Source organism: Trichogramma pretiosum, unplaced genomic scaffold (assembly GCF_000599845.2).
Source record: "Trichogramma pretiosum strain Unisexual culture from Peru unplaced genomic scaffold, Tpre_2.0 scaffold60, whole genome shotgun sequence".
Lineage (NCBI taxonomy): Eukaryota > Metazoa > Arthropoda > Insecta > Hymenoptera > Trichogrammatidae > Trichogramma > Trichogramma pretiosum.
This window is the reverse complement of record NW_019640805.1, coordinates 1,150,481-1,173,278: the sequence shown is the minus strand read 5'-3', so window position 1 is coordinate 1,173,278 and position 22,798 is coordinate 1,150,481. Positions and strand designations below refer to the sequence as shown.

The 22,798-nt window shown below is 39.0% G+C and overlaps 4 protein-coding genes across 7 annotated transcripts; 2 read left to right on the top strand and 2 right to left on the bottom strand.

Annotated features, from left to right (window-relative positions):
• Positions 1 to 1,307: 1,307 nt before the first annotated feature.
• LOC106649795 (fibrillin-1-like) lies at positions 1,308 to 11,376 on the bottom strand. Its single transcript, XM_023460163.1, has 18 exons — positions 11,030 to 11,376; positions 9,850 to 10,182; positions 9,515 to 9,766; positions 8,030 to 8,440; positions 7,178 to 7,342; positions 6,429 to 6,566; positions 6,160 to 6,351; positions 5,804 to 6,090; positions 5,503 to 5,733; positions 4,999 to 5,423; positions 4,085 to 4,288; positions 3,542 to 4,012; positions 3,248 to 3,478; positions 3,046 to 3,174; positions 2,792 to 2,952; positions 2,317 to 2,712; positions 1,888 to 2,017; positions 1,308 to 1,815 (listed from the first exon to the last, which is right to left on the bottom strand). The coding sequence occupies exons 1-18, from the start codon at positions 11,082 to 11,084 to the stop codon at positions 1,398 to 1,400; spliced, it is 4,629 nt and encodes a 1,542-aa protein (XP_023315931.1). The 5' UTR covers positions 11,085 to 11,376; the 3' UTR covers positions 1,308 to 1,397.
• Positions 11,377 to 14,772: 3,396 nt separating this feature from the next.
• Positions 14,773 to 16,451, top strand: LOC106649765. Of its 3 annotated transcripts, none has more exons than XM_023460201.1 (7): positions 14,773 to 14,891; positions 15,026 to 15,151; positions 15,219 to 15,400; positions 15,474 to 15,569; positions 15,663 to 15,798; positions 15,873 to 16,288; positions 16,361 to 16,451. In XM_023460201.1, exons 1-7 carry the CDS (start codon positions 14,887 to 14,889, stop codon positions 16,420 to 16,422), a joined length of 1,023 nt encoding a protein of 340 aa, XP_023315969.1. In that variant the 5' UTR covers positions 14,773 to 14,886; the 3' UTR covers positions 16,423 to 16,451. The 3 variants fall into 3 exon arrangements, with proteins under 3 accessions (XP_023315969.1, XP_023315965.1, XP_014222850.1); XM_023460197.1 differs by having other exon boundaries at positions 15,474 to 15,578; XM_014367364.2 differs by having other exon boundaries at positions 15,474 to 15,798.
• Positions 16,452 to 16,664: 213 nt separating this feature from the next.
• LOC106649764 (phenylalanine--tRNA ligase beta subunit) lies at positions 16,665 to 19,669 on the bottom strand. The gene is made up of 12 exons (XM_014367363.2): positions 19,286 to 19,669; positions 19,138 to 19,193; positions 18,913 to 19,067; positions 18,764 to 18,830; positions 18,418 to 18,684; positions 18,160 to 18,339; positions 17,908 to 18,083; positions 17,630 to 17,834; positions 17,451 to 17,531; positions 17,249 to 17,341; positions 16,888 to 17,167; positions 16,665 to 16,820 (listed from the first exon to the last, which is right to left on the bottom strand). The coding sequence occupies exons 1-12, from the start codon at positions 19,341 to 19,343 to the stop codon at positions 16,669 to 16,671; spliced, it is 1,770 nt and encodes a 589-aa protein (XP_014222849.1). The 5' UTR covers positions 19,344 to 19,669; the 3' UTR covers positions 16,665 to 16,668.
• Positions 19,670 to 20,280: 611 nt separating this feature from the next.
• On the top strand, positions 20,281 to 22,793 carry LOC106649767 (zinc finger Ran-binding domain-containing protein 2-like). 2 transcript variants are annotated; one of them, XM_014367366.2, is made up of 7 exons: positions 20,281 to 20,361; positions 20,450 to 20,583; positions 20,835 to 20,887; positions 20,953 to 21,034; positions 21,104 to 21,464; positions 21,761 to 22,002; positions 22,069 to 22,793. In XM_014367366.2, the coding sequence occupies exons 2-7, from the start codon at positions 20,471 to 20,473 to the stop codon at positions 22,070 to 22,072; spliced, it is 855 nt and encodes a 284-aa protein (XP_014222852.1). In that variant the 5' UTR covers positions 20,281 to 20,361; positions 20,450 to 20,470; the 3' UTR covers positions 22,073 to 22,793. The 2 variants fall into 2 exon arrangements, with proteins under 2 accessions (XP_014222852.1, XP_014222853.1); XM_014367367.2 differs by lacking the exon at positions 20,281 to 20,361 and having other exon boundaries at positions 20,405 to 20,583; positions 21,761 to 21,903; positions 21,970 to 22,002.
• The last annotated feature ends 5 nt before the right edge of the window (positions 22,794 to 22,798 follow it).

Genomic DNA, 22,798 nt, shown 5'->3' with positions numbered 1-22,798 from the left:
TTATTGAAAAAATATATTTTATAAATATTACTCAGAATTAGGTATGAATGATTTTGAAAGATGAAGGTAAAAAACAAATAAATGAGAGAGACATTGAGCTGGTCATATTGGGCACCCTAGTCAAGTGTTTTCTTTAAAGATAACAAAAGTGTAAATGTTGATATGAGTGAAAAATAGTTAATTCAATTTGTTCATGGTCAATACACTCTTCAAATATTTTGTTCTGCATAAAATTTTGAATTTCACTTGTATTAATTTTTGTTGTAAAAAAATTGTGATGCGTTTACAACGCTGTAAATGAATGTTGATGAATTTTTGTATGTAAATATGTAAACAATCAGCTAAACAGAAGCTCAAATTTATTCAATTCCATAATTATTGAGAATAAACTATTTATTGTTACACGATTCTTGTTAGATTTATGTTCATTAAATCATTAAGTGTTCACAAATCGCGGATTCTTGTATTCCATATGATGAAATAAATTAAAGTCAGATTCATTGAATCTTGGTACCAAAATTAAATCATACTTTTATAAACATTTATATTTATTCACAGTGTAATGTCCCACACATCCATCTTAAATTATGTTGTAATTCATACTTTTTTCTAACGATATTTCTATTCATAAAATTCTTTTCAACGCTCAAACTCTTCAATTCAACCAATATAAAATGAAAAAGATATTTATCATAATTTCATAAACTCTTGAGTAAAAGCTTTATTTTAATTACACACTTTTTTCAAATGTGTTTTTTAACTCAAAAACCAGGAAAGAGTAGGTCTTTTATAATAGTAATATGAATTGGTATTATTTGAAAGTAAAGGTTTATTATTGTTTTTGGTTCTTAACATAAGGTCATTATAAATATTTCAATAAAACTAATTAATAATACACTGAAAAAAAACAGTGAAGTAAACTAGAGATTAAAACAAGTACATTTGATTAAATATCAAAGTTTTGGATTTATTTTAAAGATAAATTAATGGTTTTTTTGATGTAACAGTTTTTACGCTGTCCTTTAATACTTTGAAAAATATAACTCTTGAATGATATGATTTTCTAATAAATAATTAGTTAGTACTAGAGTGATTTTCGAATATTCTAATTATGTATCAAAAATAAGATGACTCCGTTGGATCCTTGAATTTTTTTCAATTCCAACAAAATTTCGAATTTTAGTTTTTTAGTCACAATATAATCACTGTGTAAGTCTATTGGAAAAGTTATAGATGAATGAAAATATTTTTGATGAAAAAATAAATTCATCCGATACTTAAGTAAAAATACGAACGTACGATCAAAGAAAAACGATCGCCAAGTCGTTGCGTGCGCGAGTAAGTGCGATTCCATGTACAAAGAGGTGTATGGGAAGGATCGAACAAACGGAGCAGATTTAAAATTCGTATTGCGACACGACGATGAAGATCCTGGCGATGGCGCTGCCGGCGAACGAGCCGTTGGGCGCGTAAATCTCCATGGCGAACTCGAGCTCGATGTCCTGCGGGCCCTGCAGACTCTTGGTCATGACGAGGACGGCCTGGGTCGGGAAGGGCCTGCGCAGAGCGAAGTACGACTCGGTGGCCGGCTGCACGTGCGGGGGCGCGCGCGCCTGAATGAACGCTATGCTGAACTGCATCGTCGCCCCGGGCAGGTTGTAGGCGCCTCGCATGGTGAACAGCTCGACCTGATTCGTCGACACCGGGATCGGGAACATGGACACGATGGCGATGTAATTGTAGGTGTAGTGCGCCGGTCGCTGGAAGCAGGCCTTGTCGTGCACCGAGCAGTAGGGTGTCTCTCGGATGCACCGGCTACGGTCAAAAGAGCACGTTAATTGAGCATTTCAAAGACAATATCTACGATTTCAAACAATTATTACTGACTTTTTTCGGTTCTTGTCGATGATGTAACCAGCGGGACAGTCGATCTTGTTGCACCTGTGACCTCCCCGAAGATTCTGGCACAGCTCGCCGGGATTTTTGCAAACGTTTTCCTGTTTGCATTCGTCGATATCTGAAATGATGTTTTGCGCAAATGTGTTGAGCTCGCATTGAATGGAATAATAAAAAGAACTAATTTTCGCCCTTGCATCATTCGGAATCTAACAATGTAGCAATTGTCGTAATTAAAAGTTTTTACACGCTTGTCCGTACACCACACATTTTAATTAACGGCAAAGGTCATTTTAAAGTAAAGTTAATTGCACCGAAGGTGATTTAAATCATGCCTATAAGAACGAAAAAGAGTATTTTCATCGATTCAACCGAGGGGAGGCTGGGTTGAAGAAAAGGCAAATAATTAAGAATACCGACCTGTGCAGGTATGGCCATCGGTCTCGAGCAGGTATCCCTTCGGGCAAGTGCACCTGTAGCTGCCCGGGGTGTTGTCGCAGATGCCGTGGCAGAGGCCCTTGTTCTCGGCGCACTCGTCGACGTCGACGCAGGTCCGATTGTCGGGCTTGAGCCGGTAGCCGTACTTGCAGCCGCAGCGATAGCCGCCCCAGGTGTTGTAGCACTCGTGCTGGCAGCTGCCGGGATCGCGGGAGCACTCGTCGATGTCCTGGCAGGCGCCCGAGGCGTCGTTCTCGAAGCCGGCCTCGCACAGGCACCTGTACGAGCCCGGCGTGTTGAGGCACTTGCTCGAGCCGCAGGGCCGACCTCGTTCGCACTCGTTCACGTCGATGCAGTCGCGATTTCTCACCTCGTAGCCTGAGACACATTTGCCATAGTCAAATTCTTTCGGTGAAAATCGTTCAAGAATTATATCGATCGGTGTAAAAGTTCTCACCTCGTGGACAGTAGCACACGTAGCCTCCAGGCCTGTTTTCGCAGGTTTGCTGCTCTCCGCATTTGTGCGTACCTTGCAGACATTCGTCGGTATCCTTGCAACGTCCAGAAAGGAAATCCGGCGCGTAACCGGGTGGGCAAATTATCACCGGACCATCGCAACTGTACAAAGTTGAATGCATGAATTGTGAGCATTAAAATTGAATGCAACAAAATATGATTTGCACCGAATAAGTTGATAACAATTTTGCGTACTTGAATGATCCAATTGTGTTGATACATTTACGAGAGCCGCACACTCTGGGATTTTGCTGACATTCGTCAACGTCCATGCACTGACCAATCGGGCCCGTTTCAAAACCTGGTGGACACTTTGGTCTCGGTCTGTAAAAGCGGGAGTCGATCAAAACTTCATTCATACAACAATAAGCTGGAAATTAAAATTCAAAAGTCGAACCTTGGAGTGGATGTATTCGATGAGAAAGGGGTGAATGGAGTTGACGAAGGTTTAGTCTTTGACACTGGCTTGGTTGCTTTTTTATCCGGTACTTCCTTTGGCCTTGGTGTAGTTGTTTCCATTTTAGGAGCCAGCGTACTGTTGGAGTTGATTTTTGGGGTGACTGTAGCTTTGGTGCTGGTCCTCATCGGGGACGAGGTAGTCGAGGTCGTAACGGCTTTCGTTGTAATTCTATGACGAGTTTTTGCTGTTCAGATATTTCGCTCGGAAAAATGAATCAAACGGTCGTATTACCTGGGCGTCATCGTAGGCCTCGGAGTGGTGAGGAAGGGGGGCCGGACGACGACGGGCCTGCGACTGGTCGGCTTGACGCTCCTGTCCTTGTCGCACCTGAAGCTGCCGAGGGTGTTTCTGCACCTGTAGCCGGGCGAGCAGTCGTGGGTGCCCATGACGCACTCGTCGTCGTCCTCGCAGTGCTCCGTGGCGGCGTTGAGGGTGTAGCCGGTGCCGCAGGGCAGAAACCGGATGCAGGTGTAGCTGCCGATGGTGTTGTCGCAGCGCTGCGACGTGTTGCAGGCGTTCTGGAGCAGGCACTCGTTGATGTCCAGACAGGCCTTGGTCTCGTTGTCGCGCCTGAAGCCCGTCTTGCAGCGGCAGCTGTAGCCGCCCTGGCTGTTCTCGCACTCCTCCGTAGTGGGGCTGCACACCTCCTTCCTCTCCACGCACTCGTCCACGTCGACGCAGCTGCCGATCGTCGCGTTGTACCTGTCGTTGTATTCCGTTAAAATTAATGTTTCTATACATAGCATCGACTGGCTTCTATTTGATTGGTATTACTTGTAACCGTAGTCGCAGTAGTGGCTCTCGGTCGTCGATTGGATCTGCGAGTCGGTCGTTAGCTCGCTCATACGTGTCGTCGGGGTGATTCTCTTCCTCACGGGCCGCACGACGGCTTTGGCACACTGAAAGCTGCCCGGCAAATTGTAGCATCTCTCTTTGCCGCAGTTGTGCGTTCCCTCGGCGCACTCGTCGATATCTGAATAAATTTCGTGATTACTAGCGTTATTTACTTCATCGAATAATCATCATGCGTCGACCGTCAATCGGCGTTTCGTCTTGACTCGCTCGCATTTTACTCAACTTCGTAACGAAGCATTTACCAATTAAGTGCGATGATGATGAAGAATGAAAAAAGCTCTCGAACGGACAAGCGCATGCGAAATCGTTTAGGGGCGTTGGTGTATCGGTTAGTAGCGGGTGACGAAGATTGATTAAGCGTAAAACACTATTTAGTACGTGCGGAAAGTCATAAAAATTGATTAATGAACAATGATAAAGTTATTAGTTTACGAAAGAATCTTTAATATTCGAATGGAACTTATAGATAAAAATGGTTATTTATACAGCTATTTTATCATTCGCAGTACACTTTATTTCTTTGCTCAAAGAGTTTTAGCTTATATATAGTAAAAATATTTGTATGATATCGTGATGTAAATAACAATCGAGAGTATAAAAAAGTATCGCGAATCGAATGACATCGTACGAAGTACTTGGAGTATTATCTCACGATCTAACAATAATTTTCAATACAATTCATTATTTTGTCAGTCTCTATGCAGTTGCGTCGATTATAAAACGGGCCGCCGCACGCAATTAGCTCTCGCGGAGGCAGATCAAAAGTCTCTCAGCGAGCCATCGAGACGGCGCTGGTCGTGGCGTCCTCCGTGGTACTCGGAGGAGTAGCGGCGCACTTCCTGAGCTCGGGCTCGTAGACCAGGCCGTTGGGGCAGGCGGGCCGCTTGCGGTGTCCGGGCCTGTTGGGGTCGTTGGGCAGGCGCTCGCACCTGTAGCCGCCGGGCAGATTGAGGCAGCGCTCGGCGCGCGGGTCGCAGCTCGCCCGGGCCTGTCGGCACTCGTCCACGTCCTGGCACTGGCGGCTCAGCAGCGAGTACTCGTAGCCCCGAGGGCAGGAGGGCAGCCGCGTGATGCACTCGTAGCCGCCGTCGCGGTTCACGCAGTAGCGGTGGGAGTCGCGCGAGCACGTGTGCAGGCCCTCGAGGCACTCGTCCACGTCGACGCAGCTGCCGTTCTGGAGGCGACGGTAGCCCGCGGCGCAGCTGCCCAGCGGCTCGCAGCCGAAGCCGCCCGGCCTGTTGACGCAGTACTGCGAGCGCTGCGAGGGCACAATCGTCGGTCTCGTGTAAAATCGCGTGCTCTCGTCGTTTCTATTTTTTTCTATTATAAATACGTACCCGACAGTTGTGGTGGCCCAGAAGGCACTCGTCCACGTCCTGGCAGGACTTGCTCTGGGGCTGGAAGAACCAGCCGGGCCCGCAGAGGGGCGAGCACTCGTAGCTGCCCAGCAGGTTGCTGCACTTCTCGTGCTCGCGGCAGCCGGGACCCTCGAGGCACTCGTCCACGTCAACGCAGAGCTCCGAGCTCGAGGCCGCTTCGCTGTGGTTTCGCTGCCTCGCTGGATTGGCCTGCGATTCCCGGGCAAATTCTCAGTTTGGTATCGATATAGTTTCGGTTCTCAGCGGCTTCGAACCTTACCTTGAAACCCTTGCGGCAGTAGATTTTCGGGGGCTCGGCGGTCGTCGGCGCGGGGGTCGATCGAGGCTGCTCGCAAGTGAACGAGCCGTTGGTGTTCTGGCATCGCTCGTTTTCCGCGCACGAGTGCAAATTCTCGCGGCACTCGTCGACGTCGCGGCAGGTCTGGTCCTCGGCCATGGCGAAGCCCTTGGGGCAGCCGATCGGGATGCAGTCGTAGCCGGCCACGGTGTTGCGGCAGACCTCCTCCGGTGCGCAGGGCTGCTCGTGTATTTGGCACTCGTCGATATCTGTGAATTCGCGAAACGACCTTTTAGAGAAACGATCGACTTTTTTTTATTTGCTGCTTTCTCGCGGACCTTCTTCCTCGAGGAGGTCCTCGTAGTCGAAGCCGGATCTGCCGTAGTCCGTCCCGTTGCTGGCGAACAGATTGGGCTCGTTCAGCTGATTGTAGTCTCGGACTTTGACGCACTCGTAACCGCCCAATGTATTGACGCAGACGGTGTCGGGCCGCAAACAGACGTTGATCAGCTCGACGCACTCGTCTATGTCTGCGGAGACGCATTCAAGTTACGCTTGAAAATTCACGTTTTCGTCGAAACTATTGCCACGAAGACGCGTGACTTACCCAGACAAGCCCCGTAAGTACTGTCGAACGAGTATCCTTTTTCACATACTATTTCACACTCGTAGCTGCCATCGAGATTCTTGCAAATCTCGCCATCGATGAGGCATTTGTGGATGTTCTCGGCGCATTCATCGATATCTTTGGTGTGTTTTTTTTGCGCAAGTTTGGACAATTTAATCGGAGCACGAGTCGCAGAGAAGAAAAAACGCTCAAATTATTTTCACGCGTTCGCACAGTTTGTAGCGAATAAATTCTAATTAATCATTGTAATTATGATCGATTTAAAGTTGAACTCGTGATTAAAAATTTCTCACTGGATTCTATAACAGATGTTGATAATTGTTCATTGAGATTCCAAAAACATAGGAATACACGAGAAAAATGAACATTTTGATAGGTACATCTTACTGTTACGACTGATATAGTAGTTTTTTCTTAGGTATTTTTTTCAGTGTAGATAAATATTCACAAAAAATTATACCGTTTGAATGTAATTTTTTTAAGCGTATTGGATACTCATATTTGGATATCCCACGGCCAAAAATAGAGCGAGAGAAAAGTTTCGAATGATTTCGACAATGTCAAACACGAAATAGTCACATTAACAAATATAGCTGCAGACACAGTACACTATCAAAAATTCTGAGATATCAATAAAAACATTTATCAACATCTATTTGATTTACCCGAAAATTTTAAAGATTTTTTACAGGATCTCTTATAATATAAAGATTGTGGTCGAGACTCACCGAGACATTGCTCGAGCGCGTCGTCCCATCGATAGCCAAGCTCGCAGCGATCGGCCGAGTTGTTGCCCAGACTGATGCTGAAGCACCTGAAGGAGCCCTTGGTGTTGAAGCACATGCTGCTCGGCGGGCAGGGATTTGTCGGGCCTTCGCTGCACTCGTCGATGTCTGCGCTCGATCGCGGGCCGCCAGGCAAATTATCGCAGGTGGCCGCAAATCGTGACGACACGAGCCAAAAGCCCAGCGATACGGTTACACATTGTATACATGAGGCAGTAGTGTCGGACGGTATCGCGCGCAAAAGCCACGCCGGCCTTCGTAAACGCTCTCGAACGCTCAAATATATATATACGATACTTGCAAATACGATGCTTCACCGTACAACGCGATAATGCCTATTTTCATAATACCCTTTTTTTTTGCAAAACTTTTGAGTCATTCGCTCTATGATATATATTAATGGTGTGGGCTGCTGACTCGAGTCTCGCTGTCGCAGTTATTATTTTACCATATACATTAGTACAAAGTACGGAGAGACGAATTATTTTTAACGAAAAGGCGGATGAAAGTGGCAAAGCACATACAAATTACAAAAACACGATGAGCATGAGACCGTGGCAGAAAAAAATATAACGCTAATTGGCGCTCTAATATGTACAAATAGTGGGTCGCTTTTATATATGTCAAGTCGGAGGTTTGATGAATCAACCGATGTGTATATATATACGTTTAAATGTTTTTATGAGACAAAAGCCAAGTGAGCACATGGATGAGTGAATGAATGACTGAATGAACTCCGTATAGCGACTATGATAAATGATGAGCGTGAAAAAAAAGGAAGCAGAATTGAATTACCATCGCAGATTTCGCTGGAAGTGAAGCGGTATCCACTGGGGCAGAGGGAGTTGTGCTCGTTGGGCTCGGTTGACAGTGACCTCGTCGTTCTCGGCCTCGTGACGCTCGACGATACTTTGAGCGTACTCCTGGCCGTGGCCTTGGTGGGCTTGCTCGTCTTCGCTTTTGCCGTTGGGGGACTCTTTTTTACCGGTGTCGTGCTGCTGCTGCTGGTCACCTTGGTGGCGATGGTCGTCGTCGTCGACGGTGAGACGGTGCTCCTTGGAGTCACCGTGCTCGTTACGTCCGGAAGACAAGTTCTGCCGTCGGCCTGCAAGGTCGAGCCCGCGCTGCAATTGCAGTAGTACGAGCCGGGCGTAGGGACGCACGTCTCCGAGCACAGTAGGCTGCCCATCAACTCGCACAGGTCGACTGAAATTTAATATCGTAGAGCATTCGACTTTTTATGTTTCCAATTTCCACGGTGAATTTCAAATCCCCTTCCAAATCAATCTCATTTTCATTCAAGGACGAATACAATTGGAACAACGAATCGATTCAAAAAAAATTTTCCCGGGAAACAAACGAAGGTCTCCCCGATGCGCGCGACGAAGCGGGTTAAGTAACATCCTTAGCCTCTTCGGCAGTAAATTTCGGAACAAAAAAAAGAAAAATTCCCCCAAAAAAATATGTCAAACAAGCTGTCGGAGCCAACTGTAAATTGTTAAATAGAAAAATTGAAAATTCAAATCAACGACGACGAGGCAAGATGTTCGCTACTTGTAATGTGGAAGAGGACAAAAGAAGCAGTAACCAACTGTTTGATATTTTTCGCGAGATGCGGTAGGCCGACCAGCAGCAGCGTCAATGGCGACTTCGCGGAGCTGCTGATCAACCTGAACGACGACATGGACCAGCCGACGGGTTCGTTGATTACAGATCGCGCAGCTTGAGTCGTACTTGGTAATCGTCGTCGTGTCTAACGCGTAAAAATTGCGAGCGCAGTGCACTTGGGGCCGTACATCCCGCACTACATGCTGCCGAGGCCCGAAGCGGCGATAAATTTCAACCACTCGGACGAGGAGCAGTCGACGGCCGACGAGAGGAACAGCTCGACGCGAGGACCGCTGCCGCGACGACCGGACGCGCCCTTCCACTGGCGCCGCTCGACCCCCGAGATCGTCAAAAAAGTGCGCCTCGCGCTCCAAGAGATGTGCGGAGCCGACGACGACTTCGAGCTCTTGATCGGCGACGACGACGGCAACGAGGACGAGAAGCCCCAGCACGATCGTTGTCGCGAGCGATCGAGCGTCGCGGCGGTCGCCGTGGCCACCTCTCGGAGCTTCGACAGCATCGCCGAGCAATGGTACGACGCGGCCTGATCGCGACTCGCTGTATCTCGCTGTAGGGCCTCGAGAGCCTGGACAAAGTCGCGACCAACAAACAATAAAGAGAGTAAACCTGTCGAAACGAAATCTGCAGCCGTCTTGTGGGTCCCTTACTCACCCGTCAAGTTGAAATTGAGATTCGGATCGTTGAGCTCGTCGATGATGCTCTCGAGCTCGTCCGAGTCCGCTGCCTGGCTAGTCGAGACGACCGTCGAGCTCATGATGGCCGTTGTCGGGCTCGTCTCCTGTTTCTGGCTCGTGCTCGTCATTGCGGCTTCGTTGCAGCACTCGGTGAAGGCCGGGTCCCACGGGATGCCGAGATTGATTTTTTTTAAGCCGCACGTTTTGCCGCTCGTACCAGCCGCGATACCTGCGAGTCGAGAGCACGCGATCGCGTTATTATCGTGTGTGTCACGAGCAGCCGAGTTAATAAAAGGTAAAAGAGGCGCATACCGAGCTTGCAGCCCTCGCAGCAGTCGCGGCGAAAATCCCCGAGGCCCACGGGCGTTCGTCGGGGTCCCGTCTCGCTGCGCGTGCACGCGAGTCCGGCCTTGGCGTCGGCCTTGCCCAGCTTGCAGTCGTCATCTTGGAATTTTTTCCGACAGCATATGTCGATGGTCTCGAGGCAAGCCGACTGCTCGGTCGCGGGCACGCCGGCCACCGGTCCGGAAAAACGTTCGCAGCGCAATTTCTCGTTGGCCCAGGAGCTTCCTAAGCCGCAGCATTTCTCCAGGTAGTCCTCTTCGTCACCCTTCTCCTCATCCACGCTCGAAGCTTCCTGGATACCTGAAAAGTGTTCATTTGTTGGCTTTTTGCTCTGTACGTTATAATACCTATCTGCAATAATTAAGATCTACGAATTTGGAAAATAAAAAGGTTCGAGTCTGGCCCAATGATGCATTCATCAAAATGATTGCAACTTCGTAGCTATAATTATGATTCACGCGCATAGGCATTAAATTCCATCGACAACGCGCTCAGAAACTTGTGCATCGTCGACAAACGAATAAGTAAACAAAGACGTGCACGTGTTAAAACTAATCTTTCATTCGACGAAATAACTATTGAACTAAACCAAAAGTTGTTGGAAATATTTTCATCTCAGTTTTCAGTACTCGGCAGAGAAAAATATAAAGGCTCATCGCAGTTGGGAGCTTACAGTCATAAATGTTGCTATCGTTGCACGAGAAGCTGCAAACAATTCTCACACTGCGCCTCGTGCATTTATCATTTGCAAAGTCGAATGGCGGAAAAGCACTAAAGAGTCATGCTTATATAGGGCATAAACATTCGAATGTATTTATTTGCATAGGAGCGCGCGCGCGTACGAGTTTAGTTTATATTTAAACAGCCGAGAAGTTTGAGTACGGCATGAAGGGCTATTATTTGCCTCTTGTTAAGTAGCTAACTTGTAATTGTCGGAGGAGTTGCTTCGATTATTTAGGGATACTCTTGAGTTTTCATAGGAAAGCATAAACTATTTTGAACTTTCTCGATAGTACGATCGATAATATTTCTTTAAAACTTGTAGAAATAAAAAAATAATCTAAATAAAAAACTGCTTGTATTTAAAAAATTCAAATATAAAAATCATTTGTATATTCATAAAAAGTACGAAGTCGTAAGTATTCACCATGAAGAAGTAGAATCAGAGAAAATATGAAGCACCAAGTCGATAGCGGAGCCATCCTCGTCGAGCTTTGTTCTATCGCCCCAGCCGAGCTTTCGAGCGATCGGCCAGAGTCGCCGATATCTCGTGCTCAAAAAACGTACGGATTATGAAAAAAGTCTCGCGCAAAAGTCTGGAAGCAACGACGAAGCTGCGCACTGGTGCATCGACGACGACTCTCGTTCATTCACAAAGCCAAGTAGGTATAGCTGCAATCGCTATGGGGAGGACTGGCCACGCACTGCACACACACGAGAAGCGCGCAGGGAAGTATACGAAAGTAGAAACCTCGGGGGATATAAGCACGCGAAACGATGGGAAGCGACAGACTGACGGCGGCGACGACGACGACGACTCCGTGCGCTCTCGGTGTATATATCGGCTCGTTTGCGCCGCCGGGGCCTGTAACACTTGCGTGTGCCAGTGTAATTGTATGTATATCTCTGCGCCTTTTGTATAGGTGTATGTGTTATATATATTCGCACACACATACATACACACACACACACACACACAAGCTCGTTGAAATGTGTCGCAGTCTCTCTCGGATGTGTGTACGACGACGACGACATTCGGAGGGAGAAAAGTAGAAGACGCAAAAGAAGAAAGCGAGAAAAAAGCAGATCGCTCGGAAGAAGAAGACGAAGAAGAAGAAGACTTTGCTCGAACGAAGAGCGCGCGATAGCGAGACCGTATGTACTACATATACGTATGTACATAGCGACAATTTGCGAAAGGGGAAAGATCCTCTTTCGTCATCGCCCCGACAGAACGAGAGTCGACGATAAGACCTCGTCGTCTCGCAATTGCGACGATCCGTCGACGCGCCAGCTACCGACAAACACTTGACCAACCGCGAAAAAGACGCTCGGCCTAGGATTCTAGTATATGCTTGTGCGTCGCACAAACGCACGCATATAACGTATACAAAACGCTTTGTACTTCCCTTGCACTTTTTTTTCGTCGTCGTCGTCGTCGTCGTCGTCGCGCGCGCTTCCTCGCGCCTGCTGCAGTTTGTATAATATCATATGCCGCGGAGCAACACATGGCTCGAGATCGCGCGTCATCGCGTGTGTCCGCTGCTGCCTGCAACGTGCTTTTCGTCGCCTATGATATATATATACGATCCCTTTTTACGCGCGCCCACGCATTTTTCGACTCCGCGTCTCGCGCGGTCGTAAGAAAAAAAGTAAGTAGTGCCGCCGAAACTAGGTGAAGCGAAACGTTATCAAGCTATTTATAAACTTCTCTTATCGATGTGATTTCCACGCGAAAAATGGCAAACTGCCCGACATTAATCGGAGCTTCTGTTTTGATCGTTTTATTTTGAAAATTAACAAAAATTTGTGCATTAGCATTGTAATGACTGAAGCTTTCGTCGCTAAAACATTAAATGTAATGCACTTACTCGACAATGCTTCTAGTTTCTGAATAGCTCGAGCTCTTTTTCCTCATAAAACTATGATTTTTAGATTTATTTGAAAATATTAGCAACATTTTCATACGCACATTGATCTTGCCATCTATTCTCTAATTGTCTAATTTAAATATTAAAAAAAACCGCTGCCAATTCATTGGCAAAGTGCTTCCTCATAAAAAATTATATTAATGAAAGGGTTTAGTTATTGAAGGGAAAATTCGTATTTTATTTTTGAATTTCAAATTCCGTTTTCTTTAATGCATACGAAAATCCTAAAAAACTTAAAGATTTCTAGAATTTCGTGTAAGATTACCTATGAGGAAGCAAAAACAATATTTCAATTGCAATCAAATAGTAAAGAAATTTAAAAATAAATACTTTTATAATTTTAAAAACTATTGGTTAATAGTAAAAGTGATGAGAATTGTACTATTTAAAATTCTTCGGATCGGGATGTTTTTCTGTGGAAATTTTTATTTCGAATGAATTTCTAAGGAGTGACGAACACACCAAAGACAGGTAAAATTTATAATGCTTTAGCCATCAATCACATAACTTGCTGTGCTTTGTTCTGGGGGTATACCAGGCTCAATTCGTTGTTTTGTCGAAATTCCAAACACATGCTAAATTGGCACATTTGAAATATTCCACACTTGTCCTATGATTGCTTATATAATCCTTACCGACAACAAATTCATAACATTGAGATCTGCTGCGAACAAAAAATCTTCATGACGATTTTTTAAAAAACTTTCTCAGTGTTTCAATGGAGTTACTATAATATTCAACGCTGCAAAAACTTTTGTACTCGAACGTTCCATTACATTATAATTAACCCGCATAGTCGAAAAATGAAGTGTCTAGAAAATTTGAACAAAGTGCGATTATGGAAGCTGCAAGCTCGTATAGCACGCGCGTTTTACTCTTAACGAGCGGACTCCGATGCCAGGCTACGACGATGGCGACCCTGACACAAATTAAGGCGTAGCTGAGCGAGCGCGTGTGAACAAAATCATTGTGCTCGTGTGTAAAAAGTATAGCAGCGAAAAAAAATTCGGCTTCTGCGCCACGGGATGATAGAAATGACAAATGTGCCGTTGCCTCGAGTCTCGGAATTTTGGTCATAAGCATGACGTATGCGCACGTTCTATATGTTTACGCGCGTTAAATACGGCCCATGGGCGAAGCGGAAAAAAAAGACTACTGTGTGGCTGTGGGGCGACAAATGTTTTTTACAAACGTCAAAAAAGACAAAATGAAAGTTGATGAGAAAAAGGGACTACCCGTGGCGCATCAAGATTGCGTATATAGTTAACGAATATTATAATTAAAAACGATTGTATTTTAAAGCGCGAATCGTAATTCATTGATTTTCGTCTCTACGAGTAATTTCGAGAATAGCACAATCAAATGAATGCGATTAGCTTTAAACAATATTTTCTGATCTTTAATTATTAGCTACGCAGCTATTTTATGTATAGTATACCCGACCACCCTCTTTCGACCATTTTTTATTCGAGTTGTAGGTGCCTTTATATTTACTTAGAACTAATTAAATAGCCGTATTTGAAACATTCATTGTTGAATGATTTTATTTATTGTGTCAAGCAAGTTAACATAATAAAAATAATAAAAAATAAAAATATATTATATTGAAATGTGGTCAAGTGAAAACGTTATAATTTTCAGAACTAAATTTTTCAACGATTAAAGTTTTATTCGCAGAATCTTTTTTAATGAATTCTGATAAACCCCAATGTTTTATACAAATCATCATTGTAATTATATTTTCTTGAGAAATCATTTTTGCAATTTATTTTCAAATCTATAAGATTGATCAAAAGCTGTTTTAGCAACATTACTCCTCGTCAAAAATATCCAAAGATAAAAATTGGAATGTTTGTACTTAGTATACGATTTATTGAGATTGTTTCCATAAATGAAAGAGCCATTTCTTACATAAAAAAAATTGTTTACTCCTATTTAAGTCCATAACGAAATTTAAAAAAACCGATTCATTTGTTATACATTATATTAATTATTTGTGGTTGAGAGAAGCTTTTTCAGATTATACCTGCAATTTCCCCGTTAATATTATTGATAAATAAATCGAACCCTTTCTGTTGCAAACTAAAATGAAAATATTAATTAATCCATTTTAAATTTCCGCTTATTTGATAGCAAATTAAACTTGCTATTGTATTGGTGATTAAGATTAGCAGAATGCATTTTGATCAGCTGTTCCATAACGCATATACATAGTATCGCAAATAATACACAGTGCAGCTATGTTGTTTCATCTTTTAGCGTTTCTTAAGTAGAAAATAATTATAATTTTGAATGGGATTTTTTTATGAGTGACATAATATTATATAAGACTCTGTTAATTAATGTATAAAATATGAGGTAATGAATACTTTTACTACTTTTCTAAGAAATATGATAATTTTATATTGATTTACATGATTTTTTATACTGCGTGTTTATTAAAATTGAAATTTCATTGAATAATATTGAAATTTTCTATTAATATTTTACAGTTCAAATATTCGAGATTTAAATACTTGCAAGATCATAAGTGCAGCTTATGCTCTTGGGGATGCTATAGATAACATTTGTCAATACTTGAAAATTCGAGACTTGATGCGTGTTTCTTCAGTTTGCAAGTATGTTCCAAATAAAAATACATTTGTGTTAATAGACATTTGTTTTTACACATTTTAATCTCATCAGATTATGGAATGAATCAGTTACACGAGAATTGTCTAAAAGAGGTCCTCAAATGGCATTACTACCTGATGAGTCTCATTCATGTGAACAAATTTGGGATATATTGAGGATAAAACCTTATATAGGCTTGTTATTTATTGGGCCTAGTTTAAGGGAACGTAACACCAAAAATTTAGAGTTTCAAGGTATTCTTTTGGAAAAGTAACTACAGATGCTTAATGTGAACATAAATAATGTCAAATTGATTTTTGTTTACAGTTTTATCAATGTATAAAAAATATTTCCCTCAGTATTTAGTTGCTATAGGTGTAGATGAATCAATTATGAATGAACAAGTTATTGTCAGTTGTCCAGGTCTGCTTGGTAATCCAAATGGAATATTAGGCCTTTTTATTCCTGAATATCAAGATTTGAAAATAAAAATTTCATTTTGTACCAATGGTGCAGGTACTGATGCAGTTGAAAAAATTACAAGTGAGATAACACCTGATGATAAAAAAATTAAATCAACAATTATAATGTTTTGTAACTCGCACCAAGGCTATTCGATAGCTCTTCAAGTTTGGAAATTGATTAGAAAAAGGTATGGATACAACTTTTTTTTATAGATCATTATAAAAATGGCTTTTATTATTTCATTACTATAAATTTTCATAGATTTAAACAAAAAAACTATACCTTGTGGGGAGGTGTATTTGATGATGACTTGAAAGCTATTAATTGTTCTACAGTAGAACATGTTGACAGTAAAAAGACAGCTGTCTTTGCTATGAGTATTACAGGTAGTTGCTTAGAATCATGGTCAATGGTTGTAGATTGTACGAATACAAAAAGTGATATCAATAAAAAGCTTTTGCATTTAAAAAATAAGTTAAATCTTAAAAGACATACAATAGGCTTAGTATGTGGTCCTCGATATGTAGAAGATTTAAGTAAAAGTTCCTATGAAAACATGTATCGTAATAGTCATGAATTAATGGCTGAATTAAAAAGGATTTTCTCAAATATACCATTCATTGGAGTTTTTAATTATGGTTATAATTGCCACTTTGGAGTAGATTCATCTAGTGATGGTAATAACATTCAGTTTAAAGTAAATTAAGTGAACTTTATTATAGATGAATAATTATATTTTCATTGAATAGATAACAGGCAAGATCTTGCTCTTAAAATGGCTATGTCAATAATGATTATATCTTATGACTGATGAAAGAAGAAACTTCAAACTTACAAATTTATGATTTGTAAAAACAATTCATACATTTAACTATTAAAACGAAATTTAAAATTTAATAATTATTACAACGAACTTAAAATGAGTTATGCCAAAAATAGTCATTGTTACTAATTTGAAAGTATTTTCTTAATAATTGTTAAAAATTTATTTTGTAAATAAATATTTTATATTTAAGCACCACTTATAGCAATAAAATGACAGATTTTATTTTTTAAATTACAAAAATGGTTCAATATTTATTTCCAATGATGTACAAGGAATAGAAAGACCAAATTTGGATAATACTTCTGGATGAAGTGTGCCAATTTTGCCAATAACTTTGCCATAAGCTACTACTTCTCCACACCTTTGTGGGAAAAATGTAGGATCTACAAAAATATTTTTGATCATTAGTTAATTGAAATTGATTCAATGAAAAAAAAAAAAATAATTTACCTTCGAGAGGTCTAAGATGATAACCCTGGTCATCTTTATTACAATGCCAAGGTACTTCAAGTAAGGCCATTATTCTGTCTAACACACCATGAACAAATTCAAATCTTGCCATTTTATTATAATAAACAACACATAAGCGTCTTTCATTACGAGCACCAACTTCAGTATTTGAATCACGTAAAATAACATCTGATATTTCAAATAATTTCATAGGTAAAGGCATTTTTCTATTAGCAACAATTGTTTTTAGTAAGCCTGGCAATAAAGTTGTCCTTCCAACCTATCAATAGAAAATTATCATATGATTAATATTATTAATTGCAAATATTATAATTAAATATTAAATACAATTATATCATACTTGGAACTCTAAAGTTTTTGGATTGGATATGTGTACTGCTGGTACATTTTGAATATTATGACCAAGTCTATCAGCAATATCTTCTTTTGAACACTGGAAATAGAATAAATAATTATTCATATAATTCTAATTTACATTATTGAATGATTTAAATAATAATTATAAATGTAGCATATTTATTTTGATTATTTAAAAAAATTACCAATGAAAATGTTAGGGCTTCTGTAAATCCAGCATTTGCCATTGCTTCTCGTAATTGATCAGTGAGTTTATTGAGAGGGAACTGAAATTAAACAAAAAGTGTATCAAATAATCAACCCTTTACAGGAAGAAATGCATGAAAACTTTCAATAAGTCATAAATGAATATTCAAATTCTTACTTCTTTCCCAATGCTAGGAGTTTTAGGGATAGTCTTTTTAATATTATTATAACCATAACCAATTGCAACATCTTCATAAATATCGCATGCATGAATAACATCATGTCTTGTAGGTGAAACTTCCACATGCAGTTCATCTTTTCCTTTAACTTCAGTTTTCAATGACATTTTAGTAAGAAGTTTAGCCACATCTTCAGGTGATTGACTAAAATAAATTGTTATATAAATTAAAATTAAATAAATATCTATTCTTAAATTAATAAAGATATTTAACATACCTAATTCCCACATAATTAGTAGCACGTGAACTACTTATTTTTTCAATTCTATATTCAAGTTCTGGAGTTTCAAACTTAATATTGTCTGGATAAATAACTTCCACCATTTCTATTTCGTGCTTTTTAGAACAATATTCACTGAAAGCACATACCAATGTATCAACAGCTATTTTGGCCTAAAATGTATAATTTTGTAGTCACAAGTTGTATAATATTATGTCCTTAAAATTTATCATAGTAATGAAGATTTACCTTAGTAAGATCAGTGGCTGTACACTCAATAAAAATATTCTTTGTATTAAGAGTTATTTTTGAGTGGTCTCCATTAATAATAGGAGGCAGAGATAAAATAAGACCATTCTTATCATAAATTACTGGATAAACAGGACTATCTTTAATAATATGTAAATACTGCTTCAATTGCGCATGGTTCTTTAAAAAAAAGCATTTCATTTAACAATTAGAAACCAAAAAAAAAAAAATAAATAATTGAAATAGGCCAAATCTTACTGCATATAACTCCATGATTTGTTCTCCAGTATATTCTTTTTCTTGATTAAGGGGTTTAAAGAAAATATCTTTAGGAGGTTTAGCATCATACACAAAAGGTCCTTGAATTGTATCCAAGTCATGAGTTCCAATGGAAACTAAGCTACGTTTTCTTCCAATATTTTGATGTAGTTTATCTTGCAGATCAATGAAACTGTCATATGCAGCTTGTGTAATGGTTACATTTCTTAGTATTGCAGCAACAATATGAGGCCTAATTTGTAAACACTGTAAAATGGTATGAATAAATTAGTACCAATTTTTAAATATTAAAATGACTCGGGAGTCATATAATGAAAATACATACTGATTTTTTCATCTCAATTCTCTCAATATTCTGAGGTCGTATTGATTTGTAAAAAGGGACAGGTATTCTATAAATAAAAATAAAAAACAATGATGTAAATTTCGAAAAAACAATTAGTGTATTATAAAAAGGAATAAAAAATTACTTACTTTTCTAAAAATACTAAAAGACCATTAACAAGACCTTCTAAACAAAGTAAATCGTATCGATTGGCAGGGATGTCAATTTTGTAAATAATTTCATCAGAAGCTCCTTGAATCTTTTCTAGTCCTTGCTCTTTGGCTATCATTTGCTGTTCTGTTGTCTAAGTTGAATATTTTATTAAAAAAAATTTTGTGAATTAAAATATCAAGTAGAAAGTGAAAGAAATTTACCACTTCATCCAATTCCAATCCAAATGCAAAACATAACTTTTGAAATTCATCATCAGCTGTGCAAAAAAATTATTTTCATAGAATTTAAGATCAATTAAAAAATGTATAAAACATGTTTTTGATTTGATAGGAATAAATATAAACTCACTGTAAGTCTCCCCAAGGGCTTGGAACAGCAAGTTGCGCTTAATATTAATCGTAGGCATTTTTTATAAATAATTTGGTGAAGTGTAACTGGATCGAATTCGCAGATGAACCATACGTTCATTCAGGTTATGTCAGTTAGACATGCATAATTTCTAGCTGGTCCAACGTTCTCAGAATTGGCACGTCTTCGTACTATGAATTCCAAGACGTGAGATCAATTAGATGAATGAGTTGGCAGGTCGTGGTATTAATAGTCACTGGACGACTTCACATCACCATGCACTTCCTTCATTTATTGATAAACTCTAGCAATATTTCTAAGATGTCATGCACAATATTACAATGGAAATATGTGCAAAGATCCACGTGTTCTAGCAGTTCGCCGCATCAGATATTCAACATGTCATACATATTATAATACGAATGTCAGTGTTAAAGAGTGAAAAGTTGTGGATCAAAGATCTTTCAATAATGTCGTATCATTTAATAGACAATTCAGATAAGGAGTCAATAATTAAAAAGAATCATAGATTTAGTTGGAGTGAATCAATTTGAAGGGGTCGCGCCCTCGAACATAGACCTTACAGATAAAACATTTGCACTTGGCGCAGGCTGCATATATTCAGTTTTCTGCAATAAGTGCATTGTTCAAGAGATGCGCAAGCGTATACGAGTAAATAGCAATTCATGAACCACCGTCGACTGTCGCTTAACATTTTGCAAACCAGTGCCTGCAATGCAAAGTTGCTATGCTTGTAATTTGTTAGGGTAAATCTCGGATCAGAGATAAGGTAGCATCTCTCGAACTAAGAGAGCGTGACATCGAGTACACTTCATTGTCTGTTTTAATATTGAATCGCATAAAAAACTAGACTAATTTCTAGACTAAACAATTTTCATAGTTTATTTGATTCGTAAAATATTGAACTGGTCGTCATTGACAAAATAAAAGTAATAACATTACGATCGACAAGTGAAGACGAAGAAAGAAGGGGCCAATTGCAAATCACCAAGCAGAGCGTGGACGCTAAGTATTACATATGCAGCAGACGTCTTTATTTGTTTAAAAAGAAGCTTGTATGGCATGCTAATATAAAAATGATATAATTAATGAAAAAATCCTAAACAGTGATTAAAATACTTCATTGAGTTTTCGCGGCAATAGCGTAAACAATCAGCACACAAAATGACTGACAAAAGGTCTAAAAGGCTGTCAACCGAGCTTGACGTAGGGAAGTCAGACGAGGAGCGTTCTAGCAAGGATAAAGATTACGGCGACTGGATATGCATCGATACCGAGTAATCTATCCTATTTTTTTACTGTTTATTATTCCAGATATGTTCATTTATCATATAACACGATAATATGAAAATTGCTCCATTTCTTCGAAATTAATTTCTTCTTATAATTAACTAAAAATATTCTGTATATAAAGTATTTTTTATTTTGTTTAGACACTTTTTTATTTTATACATCAAATGACACAATTTTTGAATAATACTAAATTATGTCAATGTCATTGTACCTAAATTAAATTTTATATTTTTAGTTGTGGTAATGTAAACTTTGCAAAACGTTTATCCTGCAATCGTTGTGGCAAAGGTAAAGTACAAGGATATATTTTAACTTGTAAAACAAGAATTAATAAATTTTTTGCATAATATCAGAACGAGGAGAATGTCCAAAAAAAAAGAAGCTTGGTCAAGAAATTGGTAAAGCTGCAGCTGAAAAAAGTAGAGGATTATTTAGGTATAGTTTTATATGTATATTTCATTTTTAATGAAAGAAAATACTAACAGTTCAACATAACTTTTTTAGTGCTGATGATTGGCAATGTAACAAATGTGGTAATGTTAATTGGGCCCGTCGCCAGCAATGTAACATGTGCAATGCTCCTAAATTTGGTGATGTTGAAGAGAGAACTGGGTATGGTGGTGGTTATAATGATAGAGGTGTTGTTGAATATAAAGAACGAAGAGCTGATGATGATGATGAATATGATGAGTTTGGTAGAAGAAAAAAGAAGCGAAAAACTGAAAATCGTTCTGACGATGATTCGAAAGACTCATTTAAATATAGCAGTTCACCGAGAACTAAATTAAGAAATACTGATCAAAAAAGTGATGAGTTGAATAAAGAGGATGTCGGAGTTCATAAAAATAAATCAAAAAACACAGAGGTAATTTTGTGCTATGAAAAATTAAAATTTATGTTCCAAGTCCATAATCTGCAGCTCATAAAATAATGACATTTATTCATATTTGCTGTAGAATTTGTATTTTTAATTCTGTCTATTTTTGACTTTTTCAAAAAAGTAAAATTTACATTTTTTGCATATTTGGTCAAAATATAATTTTTTGTAATATTTTCTTTTTTGTAGATTTATTGCAATATAATTTAATCATTTTTTATGGAATCATAATGATGAAGAAGTTTAAAATTAAAATGATTTAATATTTTTTTTCTCTTTTATAGAAAAATTTCAAACATGAAGATGATAAAAGTGAAGAAAATGTAGAGGATGAAGGAGATGAAGAAGATGAAGAAGATGATGGAAGTGATGAAGATCTATCTAAGTATGATTTGAGTGAATGGGATGATCTTGCTGCTAATAAAAGGTATGTATATCTTATTAAATTTTTAACAAACGTTTTAATTGAAAAAATTATTCCAATATGCTTTAGCTCCAATGGAACATCTGAAAATTCACAGCCAAGGTAATGATAATAAAAATGTTAAATTGAAAAGATGTTAATCAGATAATTAATATTTTCGATTTTCAGATGAAATTAATAATTGGTAGTTAATATACATTGATTATAAAATTAATGGAGGAATAATTACAGTAGCAATCATCTGGACTAACTAAAGCAATCATTTTAACTCTTCTGCATTATTATATAATGTCAATTTCAATATATAATATTAGATACTGCATTGAAGTAATTAGTTAATTAGAAATTTGCACTACGTTCATCAATTCATTTAAGTTTGCAAATTATAATTAAATAGGTAATTCATGATTCTATTAGCAATACATGGAATTTGCACTTACACAAAGTTTTATTTGATAAACTTTTTGAATACAGTCTACCTAAAATTGTTGAATCCATGGTTTGTGCAAAATTGCTGTAGTTGATAATATCAAATTCAAGTCATCCACAAATATGAAGCACAATACATTATATTTAAATGAAATAAATACAAGTGTGTTTCAACAATTTATGTTTTGTAAATATCTTTATTTTAGTTTTAATAAAAATCATTCATCAACAAGTAATTGTTCTTATACAATAATATTTTCTTAATATTAATTTACACGCTATATGAATAATGTGTACATTCCGTTGTTTTTCGTAGGAATATTTGATTGTGTAGTCAAAAAGAGATTTAACCGTATGTAACGAAACTTTTTGTGATTGTGAGAAAATTGGTCATTTAAAAAATGATCCCTTCAAATCTCAAAAGAGTATAAAAAAGTAACGAGAGGATTTCGTTAAAAATTTTAAATAG

What these genes read in the sequence shown, in the direction of transcription:
- LOC106649795 (XM_023460163.1), bottom strand. Translation starts at nt 11,084, where the DNA reads ATGGCTCCGCTATCGACTTGGTGCTTCATATTTTCTCTGATTCTACTT. An exon ending in GGACCTCCTCGAGGAAGAAG is followed by an intron (nt 6,091 to 6,159) that starts GTCCGCGAGAAA and finishes GCGAATTCACAG; the next exon opens with ATATCGACGAGTGCCAAATA. An exon ending in AACACAATTGGATCATTCAA is followed by an intron (nt 2,953 to 3,045) that starts GTACGCAAAATT and finishes AACTTTGTACAG; the next exon opens with TTGCGATGGTCCGGTGATAA.
- LOC106649765 (XM_014367364.2), top strand. An exon ending in CAAAAATTTAGAGTTTCAAG is followed by an intron (nt 15,401 to 15,473) that starts GTATTCTTTTGG and finishes TTTTGTTTACAG; the next exon opens with TTTTATCAATGTATAAAAAA. An exon ending in TGGAAATTGATTAGAAAAAG is followed by an intron (nt 15,799 to 15,872) that starts GTATGGATACAA and finishes AAATTTTCATAG; the next exon opens with ATTTAAACAAAAAAACTATA.
- LOC106649764 (XM_014367363.2), bottom strand. Translation starts at nt 19,343, where the DNA reads ATGCCTACGATTAATATTAAGCGCAACTTGCTGTTCCAAGCCCTTGGG. An exon ending in CAGCCACTGATCTTACTAAG is followed by an intron (nt 18,084 to 18,159) that starts GTAAATCTTCAT and finishes TATACATTTTAG; the next exon opens with GCCAAAATAGCTGTTGATAC. An exon ending in ACTAATTATGTGGGAATTAG is followed by an intron (nt 17,835 to 17,907) that starts GTATGTTAAATA and finishes AATTTATTTTAG; the next exon opens with TCAATCACCTGAAGATGTGG.
- LOC106649767 (XM_014367366.2), top strand. Translation starts at nt 20,471, where the DNA reads ATGACTGACAAAAGGTCTAAAAGGCTGTCAACCGAGCTTGACGTAGGG. An exon ending in AAAAGTAGAGGATTATTTAG is followed by an intron (nt 21,035 to 21,103) that starts GTATAGTTTTAT and finishes TAACTTTTTTAG; the next exon opens with TGCTGATGATTGGCAATGTA. An exon ending in ATAAATCAAAAAACACAGAG is followed by an intron (nt 21,465 to 21,760) that starts GTAATTTTGTGC and finishes TCTCTTTTATAG; the next exon opens with AAAAATTTCAAACATGAAGA.